The sequence below is a fragment of the Daktulosphaira vitifoliae genome, unplaced genomic scaffold (assembly GCF_025091365.1).
Source record: "Daktulosphaira vitifoliae isolate Bord-2020 unplaced genomic scaffold, ASM2509136v1 Scaffold_1, whole genome shotgun sequence".
Classification (NCBI taxonomy): Eukaryota; Metazoa; Arthropoda; class Insecta; order Hemiptera; family Phylloxeridae; genus Daktulosphaira; species Daktulosphaira vitifoliae.
The window spans coordinates 20116548-20143427 of NW_026099572.1; the positions used below are offsets into that span (position 1 = coordinate 20116548).

At 25.6% G+C, this 26880-nt stretch overlaps 2 protein-coding genes across 7 annotated transcripts in view; one reads left to right on the plus strand and one right to left on the minus strand.

Annotated features, from left to right (window-relative positions):
- LOC126896538 (uncharacterized) lies at positions 1 to 23223 on the minus strand. Of its 6 annotated transcripts, XM_050669439.1 has the most exons (5): positions 16974 to 17564; positions 9652 to 9747; positions 9140 to 9281; positions 817 to 1090; positions 25 to 720 (listed from the first exon to the last, which is right to left on the minus strand). In XM_050669439.1, exons 3-5 carry the CDS (start codon positions 9170 to 9172, stop codon positions 482 to 484), a joined length of 546 nt encoding a protein of 181 aa, XP_050525396.1. In that variant the 5' UTR covers positions 9173 to 9281; positions 9652 to 9747; positions 16974 to 17564; the 3' UTR covers positions 25 to 481. The 6 variants fall into 6 exon arrangements, 5 of the variants coding, with proteins under 5 accessions (XP_050525396.1, XP_050525393.1, XP_050525392.1 ...); XM_050669436.1 differs by lacking the exon at positions 16974 to 17564 and adding an exon at positions 23207 to 23223 and having other exon boundaries at positions 30 to 1090; XM_050669435.1 differs by having other exon boundaries at positions 30 to 1090.
- LOC126896517 (uncharacterized) overlaps positions 10378 to 26880 on the plus strand; it is a 31935-nt gene continuing 15432 nt past the window's right edge. The window contains exon 1 of the mRNA XM_050669411.1: positions 10378 to 10501. Coding sequence (XP_050525368.1) covers positions 10465 to 10501 — 37 coding nt within the window. The 5' untranslated portion in view covers positions 10378 to 10464. The remainder of the gene's footprint in view (positions 10502 to 26880) is intronic.

The following is a 26880-nucleotide window of genomic DNA, read 5'->3' on the forward strand; positions in this document are numbered from 1 at the left end:
TATTTACATTTTAATTTAGTATTTTAAATCATGTGAAGTAATACTTAATATCCGGTTACTATGTAATTTTTATTATCCAGTAAAACATTAGTAAACAAACGTTGAACAATAATTAGTCGACAAAAACATCTAGTTAATAAACACATACTCGTCATAATCTACTTAATAAATAGAAAGTCTTGTATAAATTCTAATATATCTTACAAAAATAACAATCATGAAGTATAATTTATTTAATACAATAATCATTATTAATATTATATCTAAATATGAATATTATTTATAACTTCTATTGTGAAATGAATAATAACCAATATTAATCAACTAAAAGTTTGTTTTAATTATAAATTGTCTACAATAAGAAATTAAAAAAAAATGTATCCCAAGTAACACTCATCAAAAGATTATACATTGTAATTAATAACCTAACGTTTATTCTCATTTAATAACATTAATTTTTTAAATAATCATATGTAATTCACTAGTTCCAACCATTTGAAGGTGCATACATTTGTTGATAATGATAAAATTGATTGTATGATTCGGGTAGATCTTGAAATTTCGTCATATACGAATACGGAGTCGAAGGCAATGGATTATACATATTTGGTGATGATGTGAAAGGGAAAATAGGTGAGGCGGTAGATTTTAAGGAAGAATGTATAGGCGTAAGGTCATACGATAATGGTGACATAATAGAAGACGTAAAATGAGAAAATTCTGGAACATTTGATTTTAAAAATGATGATTCCGATTGATCATAAAAATGTGATATTGATGGTGGGAAAATATCACCTTCCAATGATTTTTTTATACCTGGTGCTAAAATCCCAATTGGTGGAACGGGTAGTAGAATACCTTCAATTAATTTGGATTTTAATTCTGATGAAATCTCTTCTACATTATTTATATCAATATTATTTTTTCTTAATAAATCGCTGACTTCAGGACTTGGATAGTAATCTCCTGTTCTAATATCTTTTTGGTCCTTCGGTTTTTCAATATTGGTGTTATTTACTCGAGGAATACTTGAATTCGATAATTGTTTTGTATAAATTAAGCAAACGTTCAGAGAAATGAGTAGAAGTGTCTAAAAATTATAAAATTCAAATTTAATTAATCAAATAATAATATTACATTTATATGATTGTTATTGTAATTATAAAAATTAAACATTTAATTTAACATTCTAAATTTGTTTTATTACATTGTTGTCCAGTATTTCCTATTCAAAGTGATTCATTCATCATTAACCACTTCATAAATATAATGATAGTACTCATATTGGTTTATTTTAGTTCATAGTTTTTCTCAATTTATCAACATTCATAATTAACCATTTTATTTATTACATATTGATCTAATTAAGAAAATTACTGTTCGGTATAAACTTTTGAAACAATATTATAGAAGTTACTAACATTTTAATATCTAAACGAGAGAAGTAGCAAGACCGAAAAATATTTAACGATAAAAATAGCAGCACCTGCGCCTCTCCTTCTGTGATTACTTTCAATTGTTAATAACTTCTCAAATACTAATCTAAAAATTGTTATTGGACAGTCATTATTTTAATTAGATATTTATCTAATAAAATAGCTAGTTAATTATGTATGTTACCATTTGAAAAAATAAAATTAACACCTTTATTAGGTGTACGGGATTAGAACTAAAAGAGTCTAATAAAATACTTATCAATATATATATTATTTTTCAATTAATTAAGTAGTTCACGAAAAAATTTTATATATTCCTGAAAAAAATATTTTATTTAATGTTTTATAGCTAATTTACAATAATTTAAATAGTAACAAAACAAATTTTAAATCCTGTAAATATCTTTGTATCTTATCTTTGTAAAATTATAAAATATTAATAGAACCATCTGCAGGTCACGATGTATTTATTGTTAATTTACAATTTATTTTTTAACTTAACGAAAAATAATAAAATCTCATTGTGTGATTTTCCATGGATAGTATATTATAATCTATAATTAAATTTTCCAATGAAATTACATAGTCAGAATATAAGTATTAATTTCCAGAAGTTACTTCCATTGAATAAAAATTAAATTAAGTATTTTAATTAAGTATAATTAAGTATTTGAAAAATTGCGTGTTAATCTATTTAGAGTGCGATTCAACATTTGGTCGCAATAAAATATATGAAGAAAATTTACTTACGCTTGTGATCTTCATAATGATTTTATTTATTTAAGCAACAAACGTATGCTCTTTATATACTCTTAAAATGTTATGATTCATTCTTGTTTATTAAATCGTTTATTTGTAAAACATAAATGTGGAAATAATAACTATTTTCATTACTCTCATATAATTAAATATATTGATATTGAACATAAAGATATATACCCTGTGGAAATTTGTTTTTGCTTTTCTAAGTTCAATTTACTTCAGGCATATTGTATCGTATTACTAACATGTTTAAAGAATAATCAGGTTGAGTTTATTTTATGACGTAGATGAATTTTCCAAAGTAATTAAAATGTCTTCTATGTTGACTAATGAAATATATGTATTACTTATAAAAACATTTATATAATAGAATAATTACACAAATATCTTGATTTGGATTTTCAACCTCATGTTTTCAATTTTAGCCACGATACGAAGCTGAAAAGATATTAAAATTGTGTGTTCTTTGTCAGTTATCAGTTTTTCTCAGTTTTTACAATACCGATTTTACTTAACACCAAAATATCACAAATTAAATCTTTGTCATTCGAATTTACTTTTCATGAGTCAAAACATGTCCTTTATTTTATTCTAGATAATAATATATTTGGGAGAAGACAATCGCCATTTATTTTCTGATATTTTATTGTAATGAACAAATTAATTTAAATAATTAAAAATTCTACCATAAGTTTGAAGATTATTTCAAATCATTATTAGCTCTTATTTTTTAATGTAATAATTTATTTTGTTTAAATATATTTTATGAATTTTTAATTTTATCTTTAGTAGTTTATCTGTAGTAGTTGGCGATCCTTAAAAATTTATTGGTTTATAGAATTTATTTATATTGTATAAAAATATCGATCTATCTAATAAATCAAAAATAATATCGATTTTTCAAAAAGACGAATTTCTATATGAAAGGAACTAGTTTTGATTAATTTGTAACAAATTATACATAAAAAAGAATATAATACTGAATTTTTTTTTCTTCAAATTCCTAATATGCGGGTGCCAGTGTAAAGTATTTATTTTATGAAAATATTCCTAGACATCTGAAACCTTTTTTGAAATTTTTTAAGAATATTTCAACAAATATTTCTTATACATTTTAATATCATCAAATCATTAAAAATTACATAATTTGTTCTAGTTAATGTTGTTATTATTGATGTTATCAGTATCAACATATTAAATATATTTTCATAATTTAAGACTAAATAATAATAATTTAAAATTATTTAAAAATTGATAATTAATTTAATTATAATTTAAGACTAAATAATAATTATTTAAAATTATTTAAAAATTGATAATTAATTTAATTATAATTTAAGACTAAATAATAATAATTTAAAATTATTTAAAAATTGATAATTAATTTAATTATAATTTAAGACTAAATAATAATAATTTAAAATTATTTAAAAATTGATAATTAATTTAATTATAATTTAAGACTAAATAATAATAATTTAAAATTATTTAAAAATTGATAATTAATCACTATTAAAATAATTTTTGTGAGTTTACAAATGATTATGGTTATTCAAAATAAGTTTTATATTACTAGTCTTGATAAATAATGTCCTTAAAGAGACAAACAAGATATTTAAGATAAATAGAAAATTCTATAAATTGTACAGTTTTTTTTAAAAAATATGAATGTATTAGGTTGAGGGAATTTTATAATAATGTAAAGATAGTTTGGATCAAATAATAGACTTGAACATTCATTATTTGTAGCTATTTTACTTATCCACAATATAACTATTTTGAGACGTTTAATTTTAAATTTAAAATTTTTAGGTTTTCCAGTTTGTAAGAAGGTGCTGACATTTCAAATTCCTATCATACAACAAGATATTTGCTTGGTAACAACCTGATGTACCTCGTTTCGTATACATTAAGTCGTTTCTATACATTTTATCATTAATTGAACTGGTCATTTGTTGAATATTTATTAGGGTTTATTTTTTCAGAAACTGAGTAAAAATTTCATCTATATACAGATATTTTATATGCAACATATGTATTTTTAAATACAACATTCTCCTTTTCAAAATATGCCTAATACTATCCTAGTTTGAGTAAAACTCGGAATTTCATAAATCACTTTTTTTTGTGATTTATTCTTTAGCTTATACAAAAAAAAAATAATTATTTTTATTCATGCTCAAATTAAATATTTACACCACAAAACAACAATATAAAAAAAATATAAATATGATATAAAACATTATAGTTGGGTTAATATAATTAAAATTAATTCCATAAAAAGTTCGCATTAATATTAAAAGCATTGTATGTCCTTCTATAGTATAAACTACTTAACGTATGGAAGTTTCAACGTATTGATTATAATCAATAATAAAAATTTAATAATTATTAAATCATCACTGTTAATATCATATATAATTTGTCTTAACTATGCCGTGTGCAAACTATGCTAGGTTATAACTTCTACAGTTTCATCTTTCGCCCCTTTTTTTAGGTCCCCTTTTAGGTCTCGTCGATTCTATTTCTTTTAAAAATACGTTAAAAAATCACAAATTGAGTATAAAAGTTGTTCTCTGTAAATGAAGGAAATCCCCAAAAAATTTACGATTCTTACAATTAATTGACATTTTTTAAACATTTTTTTGCTTAAAACTGTCAACTTAAATATTTCTCTTCCATTTGATTTATGTTTTTGAAAATCTTACCCCTTTAATCGTCCAAATGATGTTTCAAAACATCAACTATTGTACAATAGGTAACTTTTTCAACTTAATTTTAGAAAAATTTCCGTAGTAAAAATTTTGAAAGAAACTTAAAAATATATTAAATTAAAGACTCTATTACGCATTAAAAGTTAAAAAAAAAAATTTGTCCCGATGACTTATCTTCTATATACAAATGGCTACCATAGTTAGAAAACATACTATTATTGTATTTAAATTTTAGATTTCACATTTTATTCATCCAGCATACTTTTTTTTTTTAATCAGACAATATCTCCTAATACAAGGGGTGCGGTCAAAATATACTAATAAAAAGTATAACTTTATCAACTTAATTGTAAAATATAAATTGTAAATGTTCAGGAAATACCGCATCCTAAATTAGATAAATATTTTAGCTTTAAATAATTACCTTAGTTATTCTACCTGACAATATATATAACTAATACTTAAATCATTTTTATAATTTTTTTTATAAGGTAATTACCCTCACCATCTTATAGGAATATATAGTTTGACTTTAAATGTATAGACAAATTGATTGAAAAATTGTTGTAGTATTTGGTACATAATTAATTAACTAACAATTAATTAATTGTAATACGTTAAAGGCAATTACTGAAGATTACATTACTGATAATATTAATTACTGTGTTAATTCCAATAAATGAATTAATTATTCTGGAATCAATATATCTACTTCCAAAATAAAATAATCTCACAGTTAAGATCTATATGCAAGTTGAGATCATAAATCAACGTGACCGGTTCACAATGCCGTGCATGGCGCGATCTGTTGGACGTGAAGAGAAAGCGCCGCAATCACCATCCAGCGGTAAAACCGGCAGTGCGAAGCAACTACAAAAAATAATATTTGATGTAGAAATTTATAACAAAACAAAAAGTTGTAATTTTTTATACCAAATAACTTATTAACTTTTATAATTTTTCGGTAGAAATTAAAATACTAAATTAATAAACATAAATTTGACTCTAAATTTAATCATTGTAGTAAGTATTAAATACTTGTTGTACTATATACTTATTGTATCATACTTAAATCATAAACCTTATTATCAGGATATAGGAACTTATTTTGCTGTTAGAATAATTCAATATATTTCATTCTAAAAATTAACTATTATATAGAAATTAAAATTTAATGTTTATATTATTTTCAATATTCAAAGTCGTCTTTAATATTTAAAATGTCATCTTTAATATTTTAAAGTAAACTTTTTAATATTAAAGTTAAATTTAAAAGTATTAATTTTTATTTCTAAATAATAAATATTTATAATTATGACTATTAGAATATTATTTTAAAACTAAAAATTATTTAACACAAAAAGCTACAAAAAAAAAAAAGAAAAATTACTAAAAATCGCAGTTGTTACTATTACTAACGATAAACACATACTGACACCCTGATCGGAAAAAAAACCCTTTATATACCCCTAGTGACCTTATCACCTAGTGACGTTATCATTAAGTATTATTATCATATTTTTCCAATTTTCGCAAGTTAAATAATGAATTTTTCGGTTGACCAAGAGCCTTTTTAATTAAATTGTTCTTATTTTTTAATTTTTTTTGTATTTTTATCATTTACTGGACCTTTTTCGTAAGGTCCAGTAACATGAAATAAATTATAATTCTTATAAATAATAATTATAACAATAATGAAAAATACAAAATGCTTATTATAAAGTTAAGTACAATGTTTTTTTATTTTTTATTATTCATCTTTGGAACATTATTATTCATTTATTTAAAATTAAAACTGTTATTAATTTAAACAAAAAAAATATTTAACTCTAAAGCCACAAAAATATTACTAAAAAATTGCGGAACGTATTTCAGGAACAATGTTACCATTAACAACATTAAACACATACTGACACCCCGTCCGGCAAAAACCCTCTTATATTCCCATAGTGACCTTAAAATCTAGTGACGATATTACTAAGTAATATTATAACATTTTGCCAGTTTACGCATGTTTAATAATGAATTTGTTGGTTGACCAAGAGCCCAATTAATTAAATTGTTATTATTTTTAAATATTTTTATTGACTCTCTTATATTGAGTTCTTTGTTATTATTTAAGTTTTTAATTAGTTTTATGGTTTTAATGGAGTGAATGTGTCAATAAATTTTCAGTCGCCGGAGATTTATCAACTGCTTAATTTTTAATGTTTTTAAAATGTTCTTTAAACCTGACTCCTATATTTCTTTTTGTTTGTCCTACGTAACATTTATTACAGCTTTCACATTGTATTTTATAAATGCCTTCTACTTTATCTTTAGGGATACCTAATAAATCTCGTAAATTTTTACTTTTAGATGTTACTAAAGTAATACCAAAATTCTTAAAAATTCCAGCTAGTCCATTTGAGATCTCCGAGATCTCTATATATTATATATAATATTATATAGAATAAAATGGGTCATCTAATTATTTTTTGTTCGCCTTTTATGTTTTTCCGATAAATTTCAAAATTTAGATCTCTCTTTGCTTTCTGTTTATATATGAATTTAATCAATGTATAAAAGGAATTTAAATATTGTATGATGACCCCCATATTAGAATCTTTGTTTATTACTGCAAAAATATCAACTGTATACCTAAACCTAATTTTCGAATTGATAAATGGAAAATTACCATAAGTGTATTTTAATTATTTTTGTACCTACTCATGAAAATTTCTGCTAAATTTTGATGATAGCGAATTTCCCATTGCTGTGCTCATAAAATTTATTCAAAAACTGAAAAACATTTTGACTCATCCATAACTTTGTCAAATTAATAAGCTTATTTATTTTATTCTGTTCTATGTTTTGTTCCCTTAGGCAGTCATTAAGCAAACCAACTGTTATATTTATCAGAATACCCGAAAATAAGGATACTACGTCAAAAGAAATTACCTGTCATTATTTTTAATAGTCTAACGAGATAATTTTTGAAGTAACTTAATATTATTTTTAACTGAAAATCTATCGAATTTTCGAATAAATGAAAACATTCTTACTAAGTGTTTAGCCAATTTGTAAGTTAGGGCATTAATATTCCAAATAATAGGTCTCATATTATTTTACGGCATATATATTTTTGGTAATGCATATAGTTTATGTATTTGAGGGTTTGAAATTTTAACAAAAATACCTGAACTTTTCTTCAATTATTAATTTTGAACTAATGTTTGTAATCTCCCTATCATTTTACTCAATGGACTCTTTTTAATTTCTCTATAGAGACTCTCTTGATTCATTTTCAATACTCTATTAAAATAATCTTCTTTCTTTAGTATTACCATAGAATTCCCCTTATCTGATATTAAATAAAAGCAATTTTTACTTTTTAAGTCCTGTATGAATTATCAATGTGTTTTATTTTTTCCTAAACCCTCTTTACTTACAACAAATTTTTTTTTTTAGAAAATTTAAACACTTCCTTCTTACCAAGTCTTGATTAATAAAATCAACATTTTTAACCTCCAATTCAATGCCTAGTAGATGATCTTCCATCGGAAATTTTTTTTTGGTTAAAAATTGATTTAAGATCCAATTTATTAAAGTTCAATATAATGCGTGTAACTATTTAATACTTAAAACGTTATATAAATTGACATAAAGTCAGATTTAGAATAACTCAGCTTATATTACTTAAAATCAGACAAAATATTTACAAATAATTATTTTACTTTATTCTATTTCGTTAAATTGAGTGGATGGATAGTTCAAAAAAGACGTCTATGTCGGAAAACTAAAACTAAATATTAAAAAACTCATTAGAAGAGGGTAAATAGGCCATCGATTCAGTTAATAAACCAAAATAATTTATTAAAAACTACTTTGTCGACTAATCATCGAAAAACCGGAAAGTTAAGATTATAAAAACGAATTTCTTGAATTATAATAATTTTGATACAAAAATAGTATCATTAACTTATGTCTTACATTAATATTGGTTAGTTTTTTTTGATAAATGTAATAAATTTTTCTGAAAATCAAACAGGGAAACCAAACAAAAAAGAGATAGAGTTAATTTTTAAATTCATTATTAATAAAAAAAAAAATTATTTGGCTTAATTTTTCTATTTGTGTTTAGCATCCTCTTTTAATAGCTACTGTTTGTGCTGGTGCTAAATATTAAATAGCTCAGTGAAAAAATATTTTTCAAGGCGCTTTAAAATATTTAGTAATAAAAAATACTTTTGTGGTATTCATCAACGTTCGTGGAGCCATTTTAAACCCGATGTTCTACATAAGTGATTGATTGTATTGATCTTACGCCGCTAGTGTCCATTGCAACGGTTTCGAACTTTACTCACCAGGGCACACGGTTCCATAATATCTAATTAATGCTTTAATTAATATTCATAGTTGTTAAAATTTTAATAAAATTTATTTTTTTATACTTAGAGATAAAATATTGAGAATGATAATTACACAATTATCGTTCTTAGTTAGCATAGGTTCAATGCCTTAATTTCAGTGTGATTAATTTAATTTAAAAATGGAAAGTATAATTATTAATGGATTTCACTGAAGTACTTTGCTATTCTAATAACGGTTTTTGAGTTTGTGTTAATGTACAAATATAATTAATGATTTCGTTTGACCATGCATAATATGTGAAATTTGAATAGCAAAAATTTTGAATTTAATATGTTTATTATACAAGAGGACAGGTTTTATGAATAATTATAGTAATAGTGCATTACCGGTGTAATTGGAAAACAACTATGGTTAATTATCATTATCATTTAATAAAATTTCATCTAACTTTGAGTGTTTTATTAGCATGTGACCAATTTAATCTGAAAAAAATTATAAAAACATTAAAACTAATCGATTTTACCATTTAATAGAAATATTGTTTAGGATAGTAAATAATAACATTTTAACATTTAAACGAATGAATTAAAAACACAAGTAATAGAGTAATAATACTAAATGAATTCGTATTTATAATGTAATGTGAAAATAATAGTTTTACCATTAATATAAAATTTAATTTTCGTGTATAATTGTACTTCAAGTACCTTATGTAAACATTTAAAGGCTTTTAAATGATATTAGAAACATCTAAATATCCCAGAAATATAACTTTAAAGATCTTAGATACATGAATAATTTGTCCACAACACGGTTTGTACCGTGTAAAAAAACTTGACTTTACATGTACATACTAGTGCAATACTATTTTTGCAGGTGAAAGGAGTAAGGACGCCACTGATTGTGGTTATTGTGGTCCGGGCAGATACAATAATTACCGTAGTGGCACACTGAGAAGAGAGCCGGTCTTCGAAGTCGAAGAATACTTTCGAGATCTGGCGGATCGCTTTCGTGTGTCAGTAATGTGGTGTTCGCACGATCTGTTATCTCACGAGCGTTGAAAGTGTGCACAATAATATCGGCGTATTTTAATTCAAACTTAATGCGAATAAAATTATCTCGTGTGTTTGGTGATTATAAAATTCCATACAAATCTAAATTTTTTTTTTATTTTTGTGTATAAAAACATACGGTCTACAATGAGGACTTTACCATTTGTTTTTCTTTTGCTCATGGGTGAGAAATTATTTATTGGTTAAATAGTTTATAGCATTAAGAAATCTAATTTTATTGTTTATAAGTAATAATGTTTATCCTCGATTAAAATGAAACAAATTCGAGACAACTCAATGAAGTTAAATTAAAATTAAAAACCAATGTAAATATGTTGTTTAAAGAAATAATTGAATAATATTAAAAAAAATAATTCATTAGCTTGAGCATCACTATCTTCAATGATGTGATAACCATTTTCGCAATCTCCAAGTAAATTTATGAAGTACACTTTTATGTAAATAAAGAATACAAAAAAAAAAGCTTAAAATATTTAAAAAAATTAGTAAGAACACAATGTTCTTACTAAGTTTCTTGATAATAAAATGCATTAGGTTGACCATAATTTTTCATTAAATAAATTAATTTAATTTTACCTATATCCTCGTAAATTCAATTTTAATACACAAGAAATAGTTCAGAATACTCGCTATACGTTTTTTTTATAACGAAATTATTGACAACAACAATATTTATTAGTCTTTATTTATTTGTTCCTAGTAAAATAAATATGCCCTTAATTTTTACTTGACAATTAAAAATCAAATAAATATTTTCTAACTAAAAATTACTATAATTCATTTATATAGTATTTTTAGGTTAAGTTTATCATTCATTTGCAAGTTTATGTATTTTAATTTATATTAAACAAAAATATCACGAAATAACTATTTTATGACGTATATAATCATAGGTATTTTATTATATATATATTAATTAAAAAGTCTTTCAACAGTATAAATATACATGATTCTGTTTTGCACAAATTTATTTTAGGATGATTGCATCACTATCATTACCACCATTATCATACAGTATTTTCAATTAATAATATTTGTACATTTTTGATAAATATCTAAATGAATAAATGCGGGTAATCATTTGAAAACTATTTTATTGGAATATTTAAATAAATTAATACATTAGTAATAGAAAGTTGTATGTGGTCAGAACGCGTAGTAGTTGCATGCTCTTTTCCATGTTTGTTCACTTTTTAAGGATATTTAAATTCTTGGAACATAGTAATGTTATTATTGCTTCACTATATTTGTTTATGACTATTCCAAATCACTTAATAGCATTTTTGCTTTACTGTTAACAACGATCGGAAATGCTTTTTAGGACGTGAGAGTAACTATGTATGTAATGACATAGACCTTGAGGATGAGAGTTGTGTACATTGTTAATGTTATGTTGCAAAATTACAAATGCATTCGTATATTTTAGTTCGTACATTACCTGTAATATCAAGTTAACTAAAGAGTTACTAAACTAATAGCATACTATCAACTAAACGTATAACAAAAGTTATTAAATTTTACTCATTTTTAATTAAACCTATTATTTATACTCTCAAACGCAATTACACTCTTAAAAAATAGACAACAATTTCACATATATGTATTGCACGTTTTTAACGAATACAATATAATGGAGAATTTTAATAAATAGTGATAATAATATTATATTTGTGTACGAATTGTCGGTACTTTATATCAAAATTACACTAGTTATGTGAAAAATGAATGAGTATATTAAAAATATCATACCAAGGGACGTAGGCAATTTTTGAATAATTTCTTACATTATATATTTATATACATTAATATATTTACATTATCACGTTTACATTTCAGCTCATAAACAATAAAAATCCATTAAAACATACTTTGTTAGTTATATTTATATATACAATATTTCTGCATATTCAACAGTATATTTTGCCAATTTATTTGAATTTTGATTAATTTATGACATTAATGCGTAATAAAATTACAAAATAATTAATTTAAATTTTAGATTGCTAATTTTTCAACGTTTAGTTTACGAATGAACCAGTTGGACAACATTATATTTAATTATATTAAATCAATTAATTTAATTACAAACATAGTTAATCTTACAAATTATTTAATGATATCACTAGATAATTTAATCAAAATAATGCAATAATCACAGAAATATGCCGTGAGCACTAAATATATTTATAAATATAAATACGATTCGATTCGATTACTGAGAAAACTGATTTCAAAAAAAAGCATCGAGTACAAATCCGACAGATTCCAGGTCACAATTACTGATAAATGTAAAACTATAGATTAGTATTTATTAGTGTGGATTGCCGAACAAGTTCAATAATTGCGATCTAATGATTTTCTTTCCCTATCAGAGCCGCAAATAATAGTAAAATAACAGTACAATAGACGTAAAAGTCAGAATAGACAAATGAGACGGCAGTGTAAATCCATTAATTATAACCATGTCCGTAGCACGTATGTATAAGAAAAGACGTGATCATCGATACTCCTGTGACATTATTACCAATAACTATTGATAACTCATATTAACAAACTATTTTTGATGATTTCCAATTCAGTGAAAGTGTCGTTTGCACAAGTGAGTCAAATTCGAAATTTTGATAGTTACACACTTTTGTAGGTGGAAAAATTAGAGAAAAGTTTAATTTCAGATTCAATAATAAGTAAACGCCTTATTAGTTAATAATACATAATTGATGATTGTTATAATAGAAAATATTGAATTTACTAATAAAAACTTCATTTATCAAAGTTTACATACAAATATGATTCATCTTTAATTTGATGTCATTGCAGGTAGAAATAACTTTAAATTTATGTTGTATGGTTATAATACCTAATAAAAAATAGATGGAATCATATCAGAGCGCCTATGTGCGTTTCGCTTTTCTTTTCGACCCAATTATTGGGTTGTAATAATTACTTTAAAACGCAGCGAATATACTAAAACCACAAAGCGTTTAAATATAATATCATATTGTTCCGCTATAAATTTTTGTTTAAAACTGTCGTCAAGCAAGAGGTCTATAACTAAAACCTTAAAGACATTCAAAATTGAATGGTCGGATTTTGATTAAAGTGGTATTTTAAAGTATATTTTGCTTGCTTGTTTGACATTACTCAACAATTGTGACATTCAATATCTAACAAACTTTCCATTTTGAGCTATACTAATGCCACAAATTATATATAAGTTTTTAGTCAGCCAACCGCCACAAAACTCTACCATATTAATCTTATGATATGTTGTTTTCTCAAAATTATTATAAACAATCATTAATAAGATTATAACGTAATAGACACCTCTTGTTACGTTTTTTTTTCGTTTCATATTGTATTAACAAAATGTCGAGTCGATACTTTTGGTATGTGTACCTAACTTGTATATACAAAAATTTCAGTCCTTTATTTTTCAAATATCGAAGTCTATTCTCTTTATTCATGGGAAACTGGTTTGTTCACTATTTAGTTAGAATGCCAAGTTGAGCTAACAGTTAACCGACAACTATTCAGACGAGAATTCCCGTTTTTCTTAAATAATAAAAACACTATATAGGTGAATAGGTCAACAAATCTGACACACGAACAATTAGAGCAACTACAATCATTAAAATTTTAGAATAATGACCTTGAAGCACACATCAAATATCTATTAAGCATCGTATCTTATTAATTATCTATTATTACTTTATATACTTAGCAACAAGTAAAAATTGGACGGTGAAATTATTTCTATAAACATTATTTTCTGATATTAAGTTCCTAAAAAACAAAAAATGTTTAAGATATAACTATTATATTTTCAATAATTGATCAGTTGTACTTAACAATCATGTAATGTTTCGGTACGTATAAAAATTACTTTTATGCTTCATAGTATAACTTATGTTATTCAAGAAATAATTAAAGTAAATGTTATGTTTTAAATAAGGTTTTCTAAGTCAATCTAATTCACTTTTTAGAAATTTAAATGTACAAAAAGTTTAATACACCAAAACTAAAAATCTGTTTATAGTAGTTGAAAAATATGTTACTATAGTAACTAGTCAGATTACAAAATTTATAAGAATAAATAATGGTTAAATGAGTAATTTGTTTTTTGTAGTAAAAATTGAATTTCTTATGTAAACTTTTAAATAAAAGTATTTATAAGGTACAATAGCTAATCAATCAAATATGTACTTGACTGAAGTATGGATAAACCTTTTAATGAAACGAGTAACTATTTTTTGAGTTCTTTAATTTATTGTCAACTTTGTTGCACAATTTTACGAGTACAAAAAATCTAAAGTAATAAAAATGTTTGTAAATAAAATACAAACAATATTAATCTTTTTTTTTTTTAAGTTTAATGTTACATGTGATATTTTAACTTAAATAAAGATTTTTTAACGACTACAAACAGATCAATTTTTGGTAATTTAACGGTTAAATATGTTGGAAAAAGTACTGAGACGGCATATTTAAAAATAAAATTAACATATTTATAAAATATAAAATTTTTACATTCTTATCTTGTAAATTAATGATGAAATAATATTTGAATTTTTTTCTAAACAACACATTTTTCATTTTAAAAAGTAACAATAAATAATATCATTGTTTGGGAAATAGTAACATAAAAACAGTAACCAATTACTTACTTTACCATACTATTTTTATAAAAAGAAACTTTTTTTTTTAAATTAATATTCATAGTATTAAGCAAAGAAACATTCGCCTTTAAATATAAAAATTTAAAGAAAAAAATGTTTAAATCTAAGTAAATGCAACGAAATAAAAATAATATACCTTGGATAAAAACTCTGAATACTTTTTAAAAACTTAAGGAATGTTTTAAAATTTATAGAGGTATAATCCATTTTTTGTTTTTCTTACTTTAAAAATTAAATTAATGTCGAACGATCTATAAAACAAACATACTAAGTTTCAAACAAATTATGGAATTCTTTTTTTTTTAATCCCGTTCAACTAACGTAAACAATTAGAACGTATTAACATCAATGTTAATATAGGTCGATAACTTAACGGAATTTGTAATAATATGTTAATTGAATTCAAACTTCTTCCAAAACGTCTTATGATTATAAATAAAATTATATGAAGCTACGGTTGTAAATTATTCATGTGTATTAATTTGAGATGGCCTACTGCGTTTGCACGACATATAATCGAATAATAAGACTGTCTTCCATAGTATCGAAAAATGTTTACATGTAGAAAAGTTCTTTGATGTTTCCTAAATTCATTTCATTCACTACTTTACTCTACACTTGTACTCAATATTTGTTTATTCTAGTTATCAATAACAAAGCGATATGTGTAGATATGTCAAGTACAAAAACGGAAGACAAAAAAAAAAAATGATAAAGTCGAAAAATTTAAATGCGCAGATAATAGATGAGAACCCGAAATTAATGATTGTTATGAACAAACAATAAAGGGAAAAATATTTCATGTGACATATCGATTAATTTATAAAAACTGTATTTTCGGCGTATTGTTCATACATCTGATTATATATTTAACTTACCATAGAAAAATATCAAAAGAATTTCTCGTAACCCTTATATTTACACGATATAGTCATAAAAAATGTTTAATCGTGTGTCGAGTTACTTATTAGAAACTCTGCTGTACTTATATGTACCTTGTCTTAGCCTTGATTAATAAGTACATTTAACCGTAAAAATAACTCTATTATTACTATTCCTCAACACTGCGCATGAGAGTGCAGCAATATTATTAAATACTCTCTAAAATCCAAATACTACCACTCACGAGTAGGTTTCCATAAGGTAGTGATGCAATCATAACTTTAATAATGATAGCACAAAACCGGACTCTACTTACGAGAATCTATATTAATATGGTCTGAACTCGTTATTTTCACTCGAATTGGAGTCTTGTAGGTGGACAGGACGAGGAGAAATTCCACATAAATAAAAATAATATTATTCAGTGATGTCATTGTTGCTTAAAACAAATGAAAAACTACATGAAAAATAATCATTACTACATTATTTTACATTAATAAGCCATTGCTACATATTCTTGGCTGCTGTTACAATATTAAAGCGTTCAAAATCTTATTCGTCAGTTAATTTGACCGCTACATTGCAATCAAAATATTCAATGTACATTCATATTGGTAAATACAAATAATTATTAACGTTGTTTTAATGTTTGTCGGAACACGAAAGATCTACTGAGGTAAACTGCAGCTCAATGTCAACAAATATACCAAAGCAAATAGTCGTTTGCTGTGATTTATTTAAACGCTCGAAGCAAGTCAAGTAAACAGAATGGATTAAAAAATCTGCTTTTAATAACAGAAAAAAACACAGTTTTTATTAAAAATATCCCCCGGTAAATAAAAATGTCAACCGATAGTAAATGTAATGTTATAATTCAAATAACAAAAATAAAATAAAAATAAAATAAGAGGTTTGGGATATTTGTGCGCGCATGCGGTGATGCGCTGAATCGGGGAAGTGAAGTTCGAGGGCTTATAGGACAACGAAGACAAGTAGATATAGCTGATCTATTGCTCCGAAATCCGTTACTCTCAGATTATTAACTTTAAATAAATGGAATGATATAAATTGACTTACCTTCGTATTTTGTAATGTCCAAGAAGATAAATGAAGTATTTACCAGAAATGCCAATTTTTACTCAATGTTATTTGTTTATGGTAATAATGTCTTTATAGATCAAAATAAGTTTTAAACATAAATAAAGTAAACAAAATAAAATAACTCAAACGGCAACACGGGGCCGTGATCAAAATGTAATAGCAAGAGTAGTTTGTAGGAAAGAACTAGCTTACTGGAGCTGTGGCTCTGGCCTTAGCCGTAGCCGTGGCTCTCTGTCTCTCTAATGGATATCAGTGCTTTTTATAGTACTGAAGAGGTACCCCCATATCCAGGGATATTGCCGTTTGTGTTATTTATGATTATTATTTATTGTTTCAAAGTATACATTACATGATAATTATATTAGATAATATAGTTGACAATAGATGAGTTGGCATATATATAAATAATAATAAATTGTATTGAACAGCATATTTGTTATGACAGATAAATTATTTGTTTGTTTACAAGTTGTTTAAAATACAAATTATACATTTTTCATTGATAATTGTGAGATGCTTAGTGCAAAGTATTAAGCATATCACGACAGTAATATAAATAAAAAAACCTTCAAAGTCGTTTATATAAAACAATTTTTTTTTTTTGTATCCAAACCGGTAAGATAAACACAAATTTGTATTTTTTCACTAATTATGTGCTATTTCTTGCGAAAAAAATATACATTATAAAACGTATCATTGATCGCCTTACAGATACATAGTAACTCTAATAATAATTGTAATGCAATAATTGTTAATAGGTTTCTATAATTATTATGGAAAACTCGACGATGGTCTTTATTTCTGTGGCGATTATGTCGTTAAAATAAAAAAAGGTCAAGTGCATCTACTGTTTTTATCTTGCGTTCATGTTCGAATGCAGGATGTCTTAAAAACCGTACTGGGTTTCGGATCATAAATATTAATTTTTTTAATTTTAATTATTCACATAAACAGTTATTTAAAAATAATTTTTGCTTTATAAAATTAAAAGATCACACAGCAAATTTTAATTTACAAAAAACAACCTTATTTTAATATTTTTCTTTACATTAAGTGACATGAACATCTCGCATGGGAGTGAATCTTTCAAGTTTTGGTTGGTTTAACATCCTTTTGTAGATACCAATCGGCTACTAGTAATATATTCCGCATAGGAGTACATTATTTTGTTGGACCTGTGCCCAAACAGTACGTCAGAATAAAATATTCGGCCAACATTTGGGAAGCGGATGTAACAGCCGCCTTGGAGCCAAACTGTTATCCGCAGTAATGTAATTACTGCTCATTTCTCCCAATAATATAACAACAACGTATCTATAAGTAAATGTAATAAAAAACTGTGCTGGTTATTAACACCGAAGTTCAAATCCGTCATATACAATTATCATAATTTCAGAATTAAAAATCCTTCACTCCAATACCTGGGTATCGATAACGACTTCATCGAGACTTGATGTATATTTAGACCTTAAACACGTGCATTATGGTCGATTAATAACAATAATTACCTGTGTCATAATTGGGGATCACGATCGACTAACTAAAAATGAAAGCTTTTTATTCTGCCAAACCGTGACTTGGATTTTAATTATGACTGTTGGCTGCTTATAGAAACGATCATTTTTATACCAGAGTACACCTATACAGGGTGTACTCGTTCAACTGACAACGCTTATAACTTTTGATACAATCATTGTTATGTTGAATTTTTTTTATTAAGTAATTATTACCTTCTGAGACAACGTTTAAAGCATGTTTTTTTGTTATTTTTCACTAATAAGAAAAAAATATAAACTATTAATTTTTATTTTTTTCAAAATTCTTAAATAACTACTTCTTGGTCATATTTTTGAAAAAATGTTGATAGGTTGATGATAATCTTAGAAAAAGTACTTATTAAGTTACGATCATTTTAACATATAAAGTACAAATAAAGGCAGGTGAAGTATGTTTACACCAGTACATGTTGCGCCCGCCGCACTACATACTCACTTTAGCTAATAAAACACTTGTAACTCAATAAGTATTTGTCTAAACATTTTTACTGACCCATTGATATTTTTTAAGTAAAGATCTAAAAAATGGCTATTTCCTAATATTATGTAACTAATTGGTTATTACCAGTGTAGGAAAAATCTAGGTTTTTTATTTATTCATCGATTTATGTTTATCTTTCTTAAACACTAAATCTTGCGCCAAAAAGGATGAGAAAACTGACATAGCCAGAACTCCAAAATCAGACATTTTTACGTCTAAACTAAGTAGGCTTCCTAAGATTACAAAAAAATGTTTATTCGTGATAAATAAAGAAAAGTATGCTTTTAACGTAGTCTAAAAGACAATAATTATTATTAAAAAAATAAAAATGAAACATAATAAAAATCGAATCAAAAGTTAACAGCGTTTTTAATGAAATCCGAGACACCCAGTATAATTTTGTACTGTGCAGTACCAATAGTTGGTCCAGTTATCCATTCGATTTACAATCACCGAGGTCGCCACCATGACAGCATTTATAGTGCACACAAATTACAGACTTACGCCATTGAAATAAATTCATAATATAATCGTGTTTAGAAAGTAAACTAAATGAAGCGAAACAACATCATACTACCTACCTACTCGTTAATTATAATTGTTAAACTAAATCGAGAGCTTTTTAAAAAAACTGTCAATTTTATCAACCTGTAAGAATTTTCAGGCGATGACTGTTTTATTTAGTATTTTTATTTGTTGATGACAAATTCAAAGTGAATGTAAAAAAGAAAAAGTCAATTTTTATAACAGTACAGGTTGAAGTCGTAAACAGTATTCACAATTAGTGTCGGTTAGAGTAGCAACTTCTACGATACTATTTTATGATATTTTACAATTTCTTTTACAAACGTGTTATGTACAAAAATTTTGTTTAGTGTCTACTCATAATGATAACGTGTTTTTGTAAATTTTATACTTATGATGTCGACACGTTTTATGTTTTAATATTACTGCACCTATTATTACGATTGTTTTCGTTATATTTTTTGATTATTTGTAATAAAATGGATGTTCAATAGCCAATTACTTTTAGGTGTTACTATAAATCTGACACGACAATTACACAGTTAATATTAAAAATAATAAATTATTATTGAGTTATTGTACTAACGACTGACGAGGCGTTTTTTTAGCCGCACATATCTCTGAGCTATGGCCTGGGACGGTTTAAAAAAAAGTGAAAACTTCTTTGATATATCACCTCATGTGCGTACTACTTATATCTAGTTGTTTGGTTCTATTAAGTGCAATGTTACCCACAGTAGTAAAATGACGTCAGCATCACATGCTATTAACCTTTTGGTAAACGCCAAATTTAACTAAACGTTTGTAGTTGGAAAATTTAAGAATGAAGTTACTAGTGATCTTCAATTTCCATAATTACCACCGTTACAGTGTTCATTACTCACTTGAACTCCGAACCTAAACAACACTGAGAAATTGTAAATGCTGCATCATGTTTTATCGACACTATCATTCAACTATTGTCTGTTGGAAATAGAAATGTGTTTTATGTTTTTCTATTACAACTGTCAAAATCAATCCGTATCTAAACGTGTGAGTTATGAGAAATGGCCGATGTGCATTTTTCCATTTGTAATATATTGAATATGTATTATTATAATAAGATTGGTAAATAATTCACCAATCTTTGTAATCAATTTTTCAGATGTCGTAAATAAATACTCACATCACGACTGACGACTATTAAATTTATCTATATTTGGAATTGGCAATCACATCGGGTCATTGATTCTCATTTGCATGAATAAAAAAAGCATAAAAAAACTTGCTCGCGACAAAATGAATCGAATGAACGTTCTTTACACAGTCTGCAATATTTACCGCAGATTATTTTTCTAGAAATGACGAGCGTTCATTTTGCGCAAAAGTTATTATTCGTTTACTAGTATGTTTCTATTTTATTTTCGATAATAAAATGTTACAAAAAAATCATTTGTCGCGACAGATATAGTTAAACACATGATTGTTATTCGCAGAAAAAGATGTCTCCGGGGAGACGTGATTTGACGTTGGCCCGAAGAAAGCCGTTACCGAGTTTATCATGCCATTGGATTTACCGCAGTTTCCTGACCGTAATAAGTTTTATACGACTTCCATCAAACGACATTGACGTGTGCCCTTTTTAACGGATAACCACCCGACCGGAGTAAAAAAAAAAAAAGGTTTTTTTTAAAACGCTTACGCTGCAATAGCTCTTTGATGGCAACGAAGGCGTTAAAAAAACCTAGATACAATTTTCACGATCGTGAAAAATATGGCTAGTGATATTTTAACGCGAACATTACGGCTGTCGTTTTCCACTTATAACGTACCCTCTGGCTATTAGTCAAACATTTACAAGTGTCTCTCATCGACATATCTGAAAAATGTATTTTTTTCGATTCCGTTTGCACTTTAGTAGATTTCTAACACACATCGGAAAATTAAACGATTGCCTTACTAGCATTGGGAAACATAAAGAGCTTATATTTTTAATGCAGTCTATTTCGACCTCGATCTGAAATAGCTGGATAGTCCAATGTTAAAAAACACTATGAGAAAAATAACTAACCGATCGTTTAATTATCGCGATTTCGATTTCGTTTGCGAGTAGCAAGTAAGACTATGTGGGCACTGGTTCAGACCGGACAGAGAGTAGTATCGATAACACCAATGCGTTGGCCCCATTGTTTGTGTACCCACAACTTAAGTCACGTTGCACCGAGTACGCCCAATAAGTAACGGTTTTGGAATCTGAGCGGCAACTGTCGAATGTCCATCGGCGAATTTCACTGTATTTTCTCATTGGCAGCAATTATGATGTCGAACCTTCAGAGACTAGTTCGTGCCATCAATATTCAACGACAACAGAGCAATAGCCTAAAGAGTGTTCGAGTCACGAAAACGACATGGAAAATAAAACAAATTTCTTTTTAGATTCTTTTTTATGTATTTGCATTTGGTTTCGTCCAAAAGTCGTTATTTTTATTATTAATGGCGAACACCATTTTTATATTTAAAAAGTATAAATATCTTTTGTGCTTTCGAGAATTTCGATGAATTTAAATACTCTGTATTAAACGCGTTTTTAAATATTTATTCATACAATATTTCGAATGTAATACATTGAATGGATCGCTTGAAACATTGAATAAAGAACCTATTTTAATATAACAAAGACAGCTTTTATTCGCCATGAAATATTTAATTCGGACAGTAGCCCAAGGAATAACATCTGAGGGCATTGTAGTACACGGATGCCAAGTGTACATTTTCCATCATGTAACTTGCAGTCGCCAGTCATAGTTATTGATCAACAATCGTGAATGAAAAAGTAGTTATGAAAAGAAAATACAAACACGCATTCAGTTAAAAAAAAACATATTTTTTTTTTATCTAACCAAAGGTTTTAGTCAGAATACTTATCTAAATTAAAATCTCAACATTTCATATTAATTCTAAGGATATTTAATTTAACTACATGTATAATATAATGAACAATATAAACATTGATTATGTTATAAAGCAAATATTACCGAATGAGAAGATATGAAAATGTTTCCAATTTTTTAATAGTAATTTAAATTCAAAAATGTTATGATGTTAGAGAAATTTAGTAAAAATCATTTAGTATGGTAGAACTAACGCCAAAATAGATGGACTAGAGGATAACGAGATAATGATGATTTACTCAATTGATTATGTAATACAATCAATATTATTTTACAAATATAAGTTTTTTCACAGTATAAAATTAATATTTAATCAAACTATTAACCTAATCATTTTTTTAACGGTTTTCTGCGTGTTCGTCATAATTTAAATAATTTACTACGAATATATTGTAAATCATCTTTTTAATAAATTATTGACATTTTTTTATTAATACCAATAAAACTCAGTTGGATTTTCTTTGACTTGTATAAAATTTCAATTAAAAATTATTACGAAATTATTATTTTTATAATAATATTGCGTAAAATTATTACTTAAATTTTATTTATACTAAAGTAAAATGACCAAAATAAAGTAAACATATAACATGACAATGCTTAAAGGGGCTTTTTCTAAACGCTATCGTTTAACTATAAGTGGTATTTGTTTGAGCGTTTAGATAAAACAAAGAAAGTAGTATTTTGTGTTAATAGTATATAAAAGCGTGTACTTACTCGTGAAGTAGACAAAATCATGTAGTATGTAAATTGTATAATTAGATAAGAAGGTTGAAGAATGAGATATAAAAAATTAAACTATACTTTACAGAGAGTCAGAGTTTGATTTCGTATCATTTGTCTAAGGGATTTAAAAAAAAATGTAAAGCTTTTTAAAACGGTGAGATATCAGCTAAAATTATTAAAGCGAGTAGATCAATTTTATAAATTTATCTAAAAATTTAACATAAAACAAAGGATAGTGACAGTTGTACAAATGTGTTTGAGTTCAGAATAATGTGTTTATTATAATAAAAAATACTAATCTACATTTATGTATCAACCCGTTTAACATTAAACTAATGCTTTATTAGTATTCTTTAACTAAAATATTATTTAACTTTTTTTTTAGTGGTCTGGGGGCCATTTATAATTTTATGTCGCAATAAAGTAATTGAGCTTTAAAAGAAACAAGGAAAACAAACCCGTTTAGAGAATGTATGACAATCACTAAACAGGATATAACATATACTTAGTGTCCTTTACTTTTTAAACACCGTGATAAGTGTTTTGGTCACTTTACGTTATAGGTTAATTTATCAAACTAAACGATCTGCGTACGTTTTATTACAAAAGGTTTCATAATTAATGTTTTTGGCTCGCAGACACGATTTATCAATGTAATGATCAGTACAAACAATTTAAAAAACACATACGGAGGCATTTTAATTAATTTGAAAAACTGTAGGGCTCACTACAGTAAGGAACCCAATATTTAAATTCAATTTATGGTAAAATGTATAATCGTAAAAATGACAAATATTTATTTGTAAAATATTGATAGTTACGTTTATTCTGTGACCCACNTTACAGTAAGGAACCCAATATTTAAATTTATGGTAAAATGTATAATCGTAAAAATGACAAATATTTATTTGTAAAATATTGATAGTTACGTTTATTCTGTGACCCACATTTGTACCATTTGAGGCGTGTATTAGTTAAAACGTTTTGTCTTTTACGACAAAACTCCAAAACAGTATACTACTATCCTTGAAGGTGAAAGAATAGATTCATAATTCGCCTATTACGCTTCCCACAAACAATTCGCGCATACTTAACATTGTTTTGTTGGATCATGTCGTGCACGAGATGTTATTTGAGTACGCGCTAAGACAAAACATTATTCTAACTAGGGTATCTAATGATAAACAAGATTACGAGTGACAAAATTATTTTAATCATAAGCAGAATATCATCTGATTAACGGTTCAGTCTTATTTTGTTGAAATATATCAAATATATTTGTAGTTTGAATGACTTAAACATTCCTTTTAAATAATAGCCATAATACAAATACAATTGAAATAGCCTGTAATGAACAATTCTACACAAATGTCAGCAACGTTTAACAATTTTAACCAGTTTTCTTAACTATACTAGTCGTGAAAAAAATTCAATTTGTTCTGGACTATGTTTCCACGAAATAAAACCTTGATCCAACAAAAATGTTCAAGTTCTAATATTATATTTGTATGTGAACACATGCGAAAGTAATACTGATTAATTTTGGTTTCTTTAAATAAATTACACTTATTTTTTCACTTCGACGCGTCGTAACTGAACCTATTGGTTTTACTTTGCCCTGTTGTTTTTAATTTTTGATTGTTTTTCCATATTTTTAAATTAGTATACACAAATGTAGTAAAAAAAATATATGTATAACAAATTAGCTTTTTGATTGGAAATACTGATCTTAGTAGATTGACATGACATTACATTACATGCATTTACACAACATACATACAATTACATATATATTATTACAAACGAATATAAATTAAAATTAATAAATACAAATTTAGTTTTTTTTTATAAATTTAAACTACTAAATTGTTCACATAAACAATACAAATATATCATTAACTTATTTTTTATGTTATTAAAAAATTATTTTGTATTGTTAATTAGTTTCTGAATTTTTAACTGTAAAAACTAAAAAATATTTTATTTTCTTATAATTTAGAGTTTATTAGCATTATGGTTCTGAAAACTATGGTACTGAATAAATACAAATCTCTGTGATAAACTATATTTAATCTAATAATAAAACTTATAAGAATACGTATCGAGCTTGTTTTATAAGGAATTCTATTTACCAAGTTTAAAGACAAGAGAAATATTATATTTGAAAAGTCTTACATTCGATCACAAAACTTATTTATCTAGTCATAAAATCACACAAATATCATTTCAAATGAACTTAAGCCTGTCTACATTTAATGTATTATTAATTGTAAAATAGTTGACGTTATATAATAATCGTAGTAGTCAAATAACTAATTTCATAGGAATTGTTTCAATATTTAAAACTCATTATTAGCTATACAATTAAACATAGTAGGTAAGATATTGTACGACATAAATTGAACGAGGCATAATTAGGTTAACGATTTAATACATCAATGTCATAAAAGGATACAGCAAGGAAAACGTTTTTACATCTATAAGTTTAGTAATAAAAACGAGCACGTTTTTGTCTTATTTTTATAAATGCCTATGATAAACAACAATCATTTAAGTTAGGTAGCCGTGAATCCAGAACAAAAGAAATAAGCAGAAGAAAAATGATTGTATTATTCAAAACTTTTACTTCAAAGAAAAATGGTTTATTCTGTAAACTTTGCTCTTGATAAAGGATTTCATTCGAAATAAAAATGCCATTTTTAAGAGTAAAGCTTTTTATTTTTTGCAAAATTTTAAGTTGTCTAAAATTTATGCCAATCTTTCTAGTTCAACTTATTTAAATTTATTTCGTTAAGATTTTTAATACTGACATTATTTTTAAGATTTAAAATTTTATTGGCCCAAAAAAATATATTTTAAACTATTATCAACAGACAATTTTAGATAATAAATTCAAACGAAAAATTAGAAATAATATTCAATAGTGAATTTAATCGCTTCAATGGCTACTTTCAATAACTTTAAATATTTTCGTACAATATATAATTTCTAATATTTAATTTTTATCTATGGGTTTTAGTCATGATAATAACTATGTTATTATTATATACTCAATATAATACTCAATTATAAGTCAATATTCACAAAGAAATAAATATACATTTTTAATAAGTAGCTTAAATTACTATGTAAAATGAAAAATAAGGTAATTAAAAAACTGTCTCTATTCTATTTTAAAAAGTGGATAAAGCGGTCAAAAACTACGAATTAAATTATTAATATTTGCGTATCTAAATCAAAGTCAGATAATTGAAACTCAATGAAATGTTTGAAATTACAATTTTATATTGTCTACACTAACAAAAACAGACACAACATAATAATATGTGATAAAATAATTATTCTTTAACGTGTTTTTAAGGTATAAATTCATGACACTTATTTTAATTTTTTTTTGTTTTACCAGTTTCACTATAGTCACAGATGCGTCTATACAAAACAAATATTGCTAAAATAAATTTCAATTTTTACAAAGAATTATGTTTTCATTTAATTTTTTTTAATCCGTGTTTGATTTGGGTTTTTTGAATTAATACGATACAAAGATTATCACATGAACTTTTATATAAAATCGGTTTATTGGCATTGTCGTCGAACTGTAAAACATTTTTGTTCGCTACAAGTCTACCAGTGTGCTAATTCAAACTAACCGGTACTATTAATCC